General features: G+C 39.4%; 1 protein-coding gene across 5 annotated transcripts in view; it reads right to left on the bottom strand.

Annotated features, from left to right (window-relative positions):
* Positions 1-12,867, bottom strand: part of Set2 (SET domain containing 2) — a 426,901-nt gene that overhangs the window by 73,619 nt on the left and 340,415 nt on the right. For all 5 annotated transcript variants that reach the window (XM_067151274.2, XM_067151278.2, XM_067151276.2 and 2 more), the window contains one exon: positions 5,312-5,556. In XM_067151274.2, coding sequence (XP_067007375.2) covers positions 5,312-5,556 — 245 coding nt within the window. The remainder of the gene's footprint in view (positions 1-5,311; positions 5,557-12,867) is intronic.

The raw sequence follows: 12,867 nt of genomic DNA, 5'->3' as shown, positions 1-12,867 counted from the left end.
AAGGTTCCACGCATAACTTGTACACAGCAAATCATGAATTCAAGCTGCTTCTATTTTTCAGTCTTTTGAGATCACTTTTCTTGCACTTCCTTTTAGGAGACTTACTCTCTTAACAGTAGTGTGGGCAGGATTCCACTTAGGGGGAGGACGGCATTACAGGTAGGTCTTCATCCAGAAAATTATTTTGGTGGGTGTCCAAACTTCCAGAGAATTTACGTGGTATGGAATACCTAATACGGAAATGAGTGTCCTTGGCTCCTAGTAAGAGGGGTGGATTTGTGCAGATTCCGGAAGCTAATAATAATATACATTATATATAAAATGCTTAATAAAAGTACACTGACTTAGCAAATGTCATGGGATAGTCACCTAATAGCGTGTGGGGCCTCCTCTGGCCCTGCGAACTGCAGAGAGACGCCGTGGAAGTGAGTCAACAAGTCCCCGGTAGTCCTCTGAACGCAGCTGACACCAAATCGTTTGCAGAGCGGCCGCCAAGGCTGGTCTGTTCGTGGGTGCAGGATCTATGGCACGGAGCCTGCGTCCAGGACATCCCAGATATGCTCGATAGGGTTCATATCGGGACTCCTGGGTGGCCATGGCAGTCGTTGGACCTCCGCTGCATGTTCCTGGAACCATTCCCAGGCGACGTGGGAGCGATGTGGTGGCGCGTTATCTTGAAACACCCCAGAACCGTCTGGGCGCTGGAAGGCCAAAAATGAGTGGAGATGGTCTCTGAGCAGCTCAACATACCGCGTACCATTCAAAGTCTCTTCCAGAACAACTAGAGGGCCCATTCCATACCAGGAAAATGCACCCCAGACCATAAGAGACACCAGCGCCCTGGACCACACCTTCGAGGCAGGCGGGATCCATCGCTTCATGTGGTCTGCACCATACACGGTGCCTCCCATCGGCATGCTGCAGTTGAAATAGTGATTCGTTCGACCACATCACGTTACGCCATTGTTCCAGTGTCCATCCCTGGTGACTGGCGACAAATGCGCGTCATTGTGCCCGATGACGTTGGGTTAACAGTGGCACCCGTGTACGGCGCCGGCTCCCATACCCCATAGATTCCATGTTCCTACGGATTGTCCACTGGGAGACGTGTCTAGCACGGCCTGTGTTGAATTGAGCTGTGATTTGTTGCACGGTTGCCCGTCTGTCACTACTGACAATCCGTCTCAGATGGGGCCGGTCACGGTCATCGAGGGTGGCTTGATGGCTGGTCATTCCTCTGTTGTGGACGGCGACACCCGCATTCAACCATTCACGATACACCCTGGACACAGTTGATCGTGTGAAGCCGAATTCCCGCACTACTCCCAAAATCACACTTCCCATCCGCCGGACACCGACCACGATACCCCGTTCGAACGGTGTCAGCTCACGACAACGTTCCATGTTACACCTGTCACATGCACAGCCACTGCTCACAAGGTCTCCTATACAACTGCCGCAGGCACAGGGGGTGCGTGGTGCGCAGACAACACACCTGCGCATCAGTGCTCCGCTATCCCATGAAATTTGCTCAGTCAGTGTACATTCATTAAAACTCCTAGGATGTCTGGACTACTTGGACACTCTCACCCCACTTTGGATAGGCCCTTGTCTTAATCTATTATTCCCTTTCCAAATACTAGTTCTTAACAGACGCCGGAACGTCGGAATTTTGTCCTGCAGGAAGTTTCTTTTTAATGTGCCAGAAGCCAATGATATGAAGCTGTTGCCATTACTACACCCTTTTAAGGGCCTCCGATCCAAGCCGGGATTTGAACCTGTGAACTCTGACACAGGAGGACAGTTACTCAATCAACTGAGCTGCATGAAAAAGAGGCGTTTGTACTTATTGTTATAAATAGATATAGCTATTATTTTTACAAAGGTTTTATGAGGAGTGTTTATTAAGATGTACATTTTCCAACTGTCCTACAAGCACGAGACCGGACAGAAGCACTAACTGGAAGCTAAGAAGCCTTGCAAGGATGTTGCTTAATTCTCTGTTTACTGTACAGTAGGTCTCCTTATTTTAGAATTTGACTTAAAGCATCTTGTATTTGATTCCTGGCACTGAGTTAACCCGATGAGTGCTACACCTGCCTATAGACGGGCTGATGCGGCCGGTCCACCAGTGCTACGCCCTTCTATAGATGGTGCGCAAAATTTTTTTATTTTGAGTTTCCCGGTTCGCTTTCGAGTGCGAATTTGATCTCTGACATGTTCTTTTATCTGTTGGGCATTATGTAGAACTAACTGATCAGAGCAACTTACAGAGCTTTTTGTAGACGTCTGTGGAGTTCATCTGTGATGTAAACAAACATGGCGGAACAACAATCTATTTGATCTTGCAGCGATGTTATTTTGGATCACAGAATCTTTCAGTTATTAACCACAGCGGAAAGTGATGATGGAGATGATCATTTTAAGGAATTGTTAAGCAATTTTGAAAGTGAGAGTGCCAAAAATACTATATGTGAGAGAAAACAGACCCTCCTTCTAAACGAAAGAAGAAAAACACGGCGAGTACAAAAGCTATTTTATCACTAATTTCATGGCGGACGGATTACTTTTCTTCACCAGAGTTTCAGATAACTGTGACAGGCTCTGAGGGCCAAGTAGTGTTTGACGACAACTCGAAAATCATTGATTTTTTTTAGAAATTTCGTGCCAGTGGAGTTGGTGCAGATAGTTGAACAAAGCGGCATCACAAACAACCAGTAGAAAACATTAGGTATCACCACATTCCAGGTTTGGAAAGTATTTTAAAATATCAACTTATATACTTCTAAGAAGTTACATGTATTAGTTGCCTAAAAACAATGTTCATATATTTTATAACCATAATAGTATTAATCACAAGAAAGAGGATTTCTTAGATTCAGGAATCTATAAACTTAAGTGTGATCAATGCTTCGTCACATACGTTGGGCAAACAGGTAGGAGTTTTCAAACCAGTTACCTCAAACATGCCAATGCTAATAGACACAAGAAGTATTCTGCAATGAGTGTCCATATGGGGAATACTGGTCACCAATATACTGACATAAATAAAGACTTGACCATTTAAAAAAAGTAAGCAAAGGGGGGGAACCTGATGAGCAATTACGAAAATATTTATATAAGTTTGGACCAGAGTATTAATGCAAACAAAAACTTAAATGTACAAGAGAACAAAATCTGTTTATACAAACAAATACCATCACTTTTATCCTCACAAAAAAATTAATAATTGGAAGTCACCTCCTCTAATTCAAACTTCCTGCCCTCCCGCTCCTACTATAGGCCAAGCTATTTCCCCTTCCCTCACTAATAGCACTGTTTCCCCCCCCTACCGCCACTAGCCATGTTCTGCCGCGCGAAAGAAAACACAACTACAACACATGCAGTAGCGTGACGAGAATCAAATCAGAGCGGGGCTCATTCTAAACCAGCTATACGGAGTGTCATTTACGGTAAACTTTTAAGCCATACATTCATGACAGAATCTCTTTTCTTAGTTTTTTTTTCCCTAGTTGCTTTACGTCGCACCGACACAGAGAAGTCTTATGGTGACGATGGGACAGGAAAGGGCTAGGAGTGGGAAGAAAGCGGCCGTGGCCTTAATTCAGGTACACTCCAGCATTTGCCTGGTGTGAAAATGGGAAACTACAGAAAACCATTTTCAGGGCTGCCGACAGTGGGATTCGAACCTACTATCTCCCGAATACTGGATGCACTTAAGCGACTTTTTCTTAGTTATCTGAGGGTTTTAAACCCATTAATTTTTATATCTCTTTGTTTCCAGACCTGCTCTTTTTCAATAAGGATTATTCTTAGGATTTAAGCCACGAATATGGTGGTCATGCAGCGTTGGTCTTTGCCATAAGACAGGCGGTCTTACAAGGCTTCAGATTTCTTCTACCGTAGCTAAATTTGAAGGAATATTTTACAAGTTAATGCTTTTAATTCTTCTGATACGGATTTAGTACCAATGCGTTTCTGAGGTCAGAATTTCGATCTCCCCAGTCAACACACTGAAACTACCAGATTCCAACAATGCTTGCAACATTTTTCAAGTAAGGTCGTTCATATTTAACTTTGCTGAAATTTTTTTTTTTTTGCTAGGGGCTTTACGTCGCACCGACACAGATAGGTCTTATGGCAACGATGGGATAGGAAAGGCCTAGGAGTTGGAACGAAGCGGCCGTGGCCTTAATTAAGGTACAGCCCCAGCATTGCCTGGTGTGAAAATGGGAAACCACGGAAAACCATCTTCAGGGCTGCCGATAGTGGGATTCGAACCTACTATCTCCCGGATGCAAGCTCACAGCCACGCGCCTCTACGCGCACGGCCAACTCGCCCGGTGCTGAAAGACTGTTTGCAAGAAGTGTTAAATTACCTCTTTGAATATATGTATATTTGTTCTCCTATATTTTTTTTCAATAGTTCAAAAGGAACTTCAATTTCAAATACGGACAGCAACAATGGACATTGATTCCGTACAAGGCGTTATGGCAGGCTTGTCAATTTCAACTTAAATTCATTTTTTAACACTGAAGACAAAAGTTTTTGCAAGAAGTGATGTCAATTTGTGTTAATAATATAGGGGCCTATATATATATTTATATCTTTTGCATTTCTCAAATAGTCCTTAAAAATACATTGGGTTCTTCCATTCTTTTCAGTTTCTAATTTGAGTTTTGTAATCTACTACGTGATTTTATAGCTGATCAAGTCTCAAATAGAGACGAAACATGACCCTAAGTATTTTTAATATGTTTTTTAATTAAATAGTTCACTTGTAAAGTGATGTGTACTGATTGGGTGGACCAAAACCTAACATTGTTTCTTATTTTTAACTGTATCAATATGGATCTACATGATGAAGTTTGTAAATTGTACTACGGTAGTTTTCAGAGATGCTGAGGTGTGAGAATTTAGTCCTGCAGAGTTCTTTTACGTGCCAGTAAATCTACCGACACGAGGCTGACGTATTTGAATAGCTTCAAATACTACAGGACTGAGCCAGGATCAAATCTATCAAGTTGGGGTCAGAAAGCCAGCACCACAACTGTCTGCCACTCAGCCCAGCTCACATGTCTGGAACGCAAGTTCTTCACATGTTTGTGGATTTCCATTTGCAGCAAATACCCAATGCTAAATGTTATCAAATATCTTTATAACTTAATTTTTTGGTGGAATTTACAGGAGAAACATCATATATTATGGATCGTTCTCAATGCATGGAAAAATTTGATACGAAATGAGGTCCCCTTGAAGTTATTTGCTAAATCATAAATAGGCTACTATCCAAGTATGAAAGACACCTACCTTGTGGAGGGTATGACTGCCACGTTCCAGATGCAGGGTCAAAGAAGCAAGGGTAGCCAGTCTGTGGATCTATCGCTGCAGTTAGAGTAGGATCCATTCCCAGTGCCAGACACTGACCCTCATGATGACGCCACATTTCTTGTTGCTGACGTCTGTGTCTTTCCTCTTGTTCTTCTTGTGCAACTTTCAGTGCAAATAAATGACGACGCTCATGTTTTGACATTCTGGGTACGGCAACCAAATTCCTGGAATTACAATGAGATAGGCCTAGCATTATGTTGGGTTGAGAACTACTACTTGAGCTGCTATAAAAATATTGCATTTACTTGCAAGGAATATAAACATAAAATAAGACAACCCTCTTCTCTGATGTCTTCTTTACAGAAAATTTATCCATTTGCACTAGAGTTTATTCACGAACGATGATCTTCCAAGTTGTTACTTTTAGTGAATTAACCTTTTACTGTTGTTTCAATAACATAACTGAAGAATATAACCACTTATTGAAGACAATATTAAGGGGCTGATGACCTCATCAGTCAAAATCATCAGACTGTGTATACAAAACAAGATACTTTTAACACACACATTTCCCTAAGAATATGGATCAAACAGAAGGGTTTTGAATAGCCGCATAGCAACAAGGTTAAGTTCAGGAGGGGGGGGGGGGCAGGGGGGAAGGAATAACAACAGTGAAATTTAAGATGATCCTCTCCTAGACTTGAATTCAAGTAAATTTATGTATTTTCAAACAAACTTTTTAAGTCTAATGAAGCAATAGCTGACATTAAAGCCACTTATATAGAGACATATTTCTATTTAATTACTTTCTACTTTTGGAATAATGCATTTAGAAATTAATCTTTGAAGTCTAAAGAAATAACAGAAAACAAAATTCTCCACACTCATTTTATTTTTTTTCATATTATTCTGATAGGCAAAAAAGAGACCAATACATCCCAGTCTAACACGATACAGGAAAAGGAAGTGACAGAAAAACAAATGACACTGCAGAACAGTTTGTACATTAGAATCAACATTATTACAAGCAAAGTGATGGTAAGTAAACACTTACCACGAGACAAATGCAACAGATACATTGAATAATTGAAAACAACACACAAGATACCAGTTTAAGTTTTGATTAAAGACAATATTAGCAATACCATTTGCTTATGCCAACAATCCAAACTGAACTGAAGTGTGCATTGTTGATATATGAATAGAATGGGACAGAAATGGAATGGAGGGGGAAGAAAAGGACAGAGGAGACATGACTAATTTTATCTGATATATTCTGAATAGCTGAGAGTCTTGTTTCAAGCATAAAGTGATGAATCATCATTTATAAGGGTACAATTACTGATATATAGCAAAACTGTTAATATAATACCTGAAGTAAATTAATATGGCAGATGGGTATGATTGTCATTGAGTATGTACAGGAAACTATTAATAGCATGGAAAAGGAATTATTATGGAAATAAGTTGAGGGGTAGTTTAAGTTGTAGGGAGCCCATAAATGATAAATATGAGAAAGTTTTAGAACTGATCTCTGAGCAGTTGCAAAGGTAATGGATGAGGCTTATAACCTCATTTAATATGACATCCAGGCTAAGATCTATTATAAAATGACAATCTAATATTGTTATGCAATTCAATGAGAGATTTATTTAAAGTAAACTGAGAAGACATAGTTTACTAGCTAGGGAATTTTGAAAAAAAATTAAGATTAAGAGTTAATTCTATCATGTCTCTTATTTCTGTAGATTGCTTTGTGCCATCCTAACACAGATTACTGGGTTTAGGTCAGATGTCCTACTAGTCATCAAAGGAATATTCAGGAGAAAATAATATTGCAGACACAAAGTTTCGAAGCTGACTCTAAAATGGAGAGCTAGCAGACAAGCCTCCCTTCAGAACAGGTAATAAACGAACTTATGAAAATAATTCTGTATTGCAGACAGATTAGAATATAATCTTGGGTAGAATTTTACTACATGTTATGCAAGCTTCATAACATAAGGGAGTAGAAATGATGCAAATCTTGCATGGAATTCTTTGTATAGGAGAGATGTGTTCAGTACAATAGCCAGAGACCATGGGCGTCTGTAAGATCTTTTCCAGGGGGGGGGGGGGCACATCAACAATTTTCTTGAATATAAAAACCAATATAAGGTCAGCAACATAAACTGTTTACAGAGATTTCCTGTTGTAACATATGCTAGATGACTGTCAGTAAGTTCAGTTTATGAAATAATTTGGTATGATATTAAACAAGTGAACATCAACCTTTTTAGAATTCCAGGGGGGACAAGTGCCCCCCCTTGTGGGCACCCATGCCAGAGACCCACCAGCCTGCCCCCCAGAAGTACCTTTACTTTTATAATCTAGTGAAATGTAGCACGTGCTATTCTCCATTGCTTGAGCAGGTACTAAGCATTTCCAATATCGGATATGACATCATTCCCAGCAACCTGGGGCCTATTCCACAAAAGTATGGTCTTGTACATTACAAGTAAATTCTCTAGTAACTAGTACAAATACCAGAGTTTCTGTTCCACAAAAGAATTTTCTACAGTTGTACTTTACTACTCCATACTTACAAATTACCAGTGAATTTTTATAGGTATGTTCCACAAAAGTACTAGTACTTGTAATTTACTAGTGAATTGGGAACTATTCTCTACCAGTGAATGGACAATAATATATAAATATACTAGTGCTATTTAAATATACTTATTTCAGATACATTTTGATAAATATGTGGTCTAGCAGAAGTGATAGTGATGGTAATGAAAATGAAAACTACCATCTGTATAAGGAAAGAAGAAACTTCCAGTTTAACACTATTTGAATACAATGAGAGTTTTAGGTTAAGCAAAATACAAGTGGAAGAACTTTTGATGGATATTTATCATAGGTTGAAACATCCTACGAACAGAAATAAATCTCTCTCTGCTAAACAACAGTTAGGCCTACTAACAACACTGCTTTGGCTAGGAAATTGTGGTCAGTACCATGGTATTGCACATATGCATGGGATGGCAAAATCTTTGGTCTGTAGGTCAATACATTCTGCGGTAGCTGCAATAAATGATATAAAATTTCCTCAAATTGTTCCTTGACCTGAAAATACTGAATAAACATGTTCCAAGAAAGACATTCCTGGAATCATTAATTCCAAGTAATTCCAATCATTAATCCAAATTTTCCCCTCAAAAGCTCCATGACCTTTTCCAAATCAAATATTTCCATCCAACCCTTTATTTTGTCTTGTTTTTTCAGACTCTCGCTGAATGCACCAAAATGAATATCTTTCCTTCTATTTCCTTCAAAATGAATAACTTCCTTTCCTTGACACCATTTTAACAATTCATGCAGTGTGTGCAATTTTGTAACAATTAAGTCTGGCGGCCGAATGTCGTTATTAGCGGCATCCGATTCCAAATGACAGACCAAGGTGGGTATGTCAGACTATCGTGGAACATATGCGAGGATCGTGGAAGAACAGAATGGGCGATAATAACGGAGTAATTTCCTATCATCAAAGAAATAAACTGTAAAATAACATTGTAGCATTGAGAAAATCACAGAAATATTAGAGTTCTTTGAATCTTTGCTACATAACTTAACTTAAAATACGATATTAAGATTAATGAGCAAGCATAATCTAATTCAACGAATGGAATATGAAGATAAACAGCTGATTCATGCTATGACGTAGTATGTTTATTGATATGTTGTCACTTGTAAAACTTGTAACAATTCACTAGTAATATACAAGAGACTATCAATCTTTTGTGGAACAGAAATGTACAACTCCATACATTACAAGAACCCACACTAGTAACTTGTACAAGACCATACTTTTGTGGAATAGGCCCCAGGAGAAATACATTCCGTTATCAAACCACGCAGAATAAAAACACAGTCATTGGTGGGGACTTGTAACACCAAATGCACTCCAGATTATTAATTTGTCTTTAGCCACATGTAACCAATCCACACCAATGGCTTTGTCACTACCAGCATAATTAACTGAGCTTTTCACCACTAGCCCACAGAGAATGCTAGAGGCCTACCAGCCGCTTTGCGGCCCTAACCTGGGGGCCTTACGCCCCCCCACACCTATATTGCTTCTTGCCAGTCCAATGATTTTGTCAATAGCCAGACCTAACTAATACAGACCAATGGTTATGCCAACAATCGTACCTAAAAATGTACAGTAATCGCCTTGTCCCAAATTCTAAGTCGGCAGTCTTGCATAGCACAAGGTAAAACTTTGCTGCAGTGGTCATTTTAATGAAGGAGTCAAAGAAATAACGGTCATCCGAGCGTTTTCTTGGCTTGCACTGCCTAAACCATCTAAAAAAGGCCCGAAGTACGTGCGACAGAATTCATGGGCATAAAATATTGTGTCGAACTTCTTTCCTATCTGACCTACTTTGGTCAACTCTTTTCTTCCAACGCCGATGGTATTAAGTGGGTTTGCGATGCCTAAGATCTCTTTCATTTTCACACCCTTTTGTGGTTTTTCTTTTCTTTTTCTGATACAGGAAAATGAATTTTCCACATTCCTTTTGTATATGTATTATGCAATACTTTGTATCAGTCCAGCTCCATGGCTGCATTGCCAGCATATACAATTGTTAAGGATCCACCAATTCAATATACTATTTAATCAGATACATGTTTTATCCACCTAGTGGACATTGTCAGCTACATAACATAGATACTAAACCATTATCATCATTTAAATGAACAGTTTTACAGTATTTACATTTTAATTTGGAATACCCATTGACTCAGATATGTATTAATTATTATGTAACTAGCACATATCTAGGTTATGTTAGCCAGGTGGTCTGTAAAAATGTCAAGGCCCATTAAAAAAGGTCCTAGGGAGAACACTGCTTGATGGTGCGCTGATTCAATGCGAATGTGGGTTGATGCATGTATTAGTGTTAACGGCGGACAATTTGAACATTTCAGGTAAGAAAAAGTTTCATGCGGTATAATGCTACATTCTGTTCCTGTGTTTCCTATGATTAATGTACTATGTACTTGTAGAAAATTAATTTTAAAATGAAACTAAAGCATTTCCTACTTTACAAACTTCATTCAAGCTTATTTGTCTCCTAATGTCATTCCACACCATCTCTTCACTGGCAGCTTGGTACATACCATTTAGTCGTGCAGCTTGGTTCCTTACTTGGAAGTCTTCCCAGCCCAAAGTTTGCCACTCTTTCTTAACCCTCCGTTACACGCGCGCTCTGTTGTAACACCACTACACGCGCGCGGACTGACAGTCCGCAATTGTTTGTAAGCTCCCGTTGCTTTAATTTCAATTATTTTTCCAAGAATTCTTTATTTCCCTCTTTTGTCAATCTGTCTTACATCGTAATTAGTTTATTTTGATTTTATTTATATTGATACATTTATATAACATAATCTACATTTACAAGAACATTTCAGTCCTTTAGGATAAATTAGAAGTTATCAACTGCAAATCAAAGCACTTAGCAAAATTAATTGTAAATTAACAATAATTTGTTATTAATTTACTTCTTGGAATAAAATTGCAATCGTTACATTCTATTAATTAATGTATATCGCACGGAAGAAGTCACGACGTCGTGATGATCTTGCCGTGGAGTAAGTGCATTTCATTTCATCCACCTTATCAACGCCCGACTTCGTGTCATTATAGAAGGGAATCATTGAGGGTTTTGACCCATCTGAATCGTCATCAACAGAATGCTCTTCATGGAAAGTAGATAGAACCAAAACAACTTTGTCTTTTCTTGACTTGCATGACACAAGGGTATATATATAGCGATTTGTGCATGTTACGATTTCTTGTAGTATTTCGTCGGTAAAGAACAATTGCACCTCAGTATTCTTGGCAACTCCTACTACTCCAGGCAAGTGTTTTATAATATTATGTTCAAGTTGTCTGACCCTTCCATTACGGTTCATTACAGGCCGATGATTCCACTCGGTCCCGCCCTTTCCTCCATACATTTCATGCTGCTTACTTTCAGCCACGTCCTCTTCACACATGGACTGTGCACTCTCAGAATTATGATCACTATCGTTTACAACGTCCCGATCACTATCATCACTTGCACCAACTTCATCGTCGTCCCAACGACTGCTCGATTTCATCCATAACTCTCGGAATAAATCGCACCAACTCCTTGGAAAGAGGACGCAAAATACTTATTCATACCTCATTTCGTAATGTCGTGTTTATCCCATTATAAATAATCACAAGAAGAAAATACAGTAGAGTCTCAATTATCCGACCTAAACGGGACCTGGAGTACGTCGGATTACCGAAAATGTCGGATAATACAGAATAACTTTGAAAATGAACTGAAACAAACAGGAAGGCTATACTCTAGTACTAAAACAATGACATGTTTTACGGTACTCTGTTTATTGAATTATCAATTCAATTGTACAGTACATGCAGTATTGAATGAAAACATTCCAGATATCTTACGAAAGGAAACTTTTCTCCACAGATATTAAGCTGCCTAATGCCGTACTGTTTTTTCCACCGATCAAGCCACCCAGAACTGGCAGGAAAATTAGGGTCCCCTTCATTAAACTCCTTCTGGAAATACGCAGCCTTTTCCTGTAGAATGGGGCCAGATATTGGCAGGTCCTTCCCCCAGTGTTGAGATAACCAAAGAAATAGTGCTTCACTTACTTTTCGTACTCACATTTTTCATTTTTTTCTCTGCTCTGGTAGAGCACCACTTTTAAATTTCTTCCCTCTGTTTTTTCCAGTCTCCCACTGTAACACATCCAACATCCATAATCTGAAGCCACATTTTGAAGAATTTCCCCTTTGTCCAGTCTCTATAATGCATTCAAGTTGTCTTCTATAGAAACAATCACTTTCTTCCATTTACTCGCTATACTCACAGAGGATATGAAAACTATAACATCTGCACCCAACCAATACTACAATGAACAATGACTGAAGACTCACTGCACCTGTCCTTGAGAAAAAAATCTGTCCTACCGCCAGCGGTCAGGCCAGTGCTTATCCCATGGTCGCACCCTCCACAGCGGGTGTGCCTGAATTTAGTCTCCACCAAAAGTTCAAATTAAGTCTACCAGTGTTGGATAACACGGAATGTCGGATAAGCGAAGGTCGGATGAGCGAGACTCTACTGCATACCTGCCAACTTTACAAAACCAAAAATCAGGAGATTTAGAGAAGAAAATCAGGAAAAATCGGGAGGAATCAGGAGATAAAATTGCTCAAAACTGCTTATTCTACATATCTTGCGCAATACAGGAGTACTATGGTACCGTATATTATAACACTTATTGTCTTAATATACGACTGTTGTTATATGAGGCTCACAGGAAGTATGTGAGCGAGATAATCGGTCTCTGATAAGCCTACCGAAAACAGTATGAACTCATGCTCCAGACGTGTGAATCAGTCATGCGCTTAGATGCCATTACTTAGAAAATGCATAGATTAATATCTTGCATCTCGTGCCCGCACGATTATGAGAAGCGCAATATTA

The sequence above is a fragment of the Anabrus simplex genome, chromosome 7 (assembly GCF_040414725.1).
Source record: "Anabrus simplex isolate iqAnaSimp1 chromosome 7, ASM4041472v1, whole genome shotgun sequence".
Taxonomy (NCBI): domain Eukaryota; kingdom Metazoa; phylum Arthropoda; class Insecta; order Orthoptera; family Tettigoniidae; genus Anabrus; species Anabrus simplex.
The sequence above is the reverse complement of the archived record's forward strand: the minus strand, read 5'-3'. Positions and strand labels throughout refer to the sequence as shown.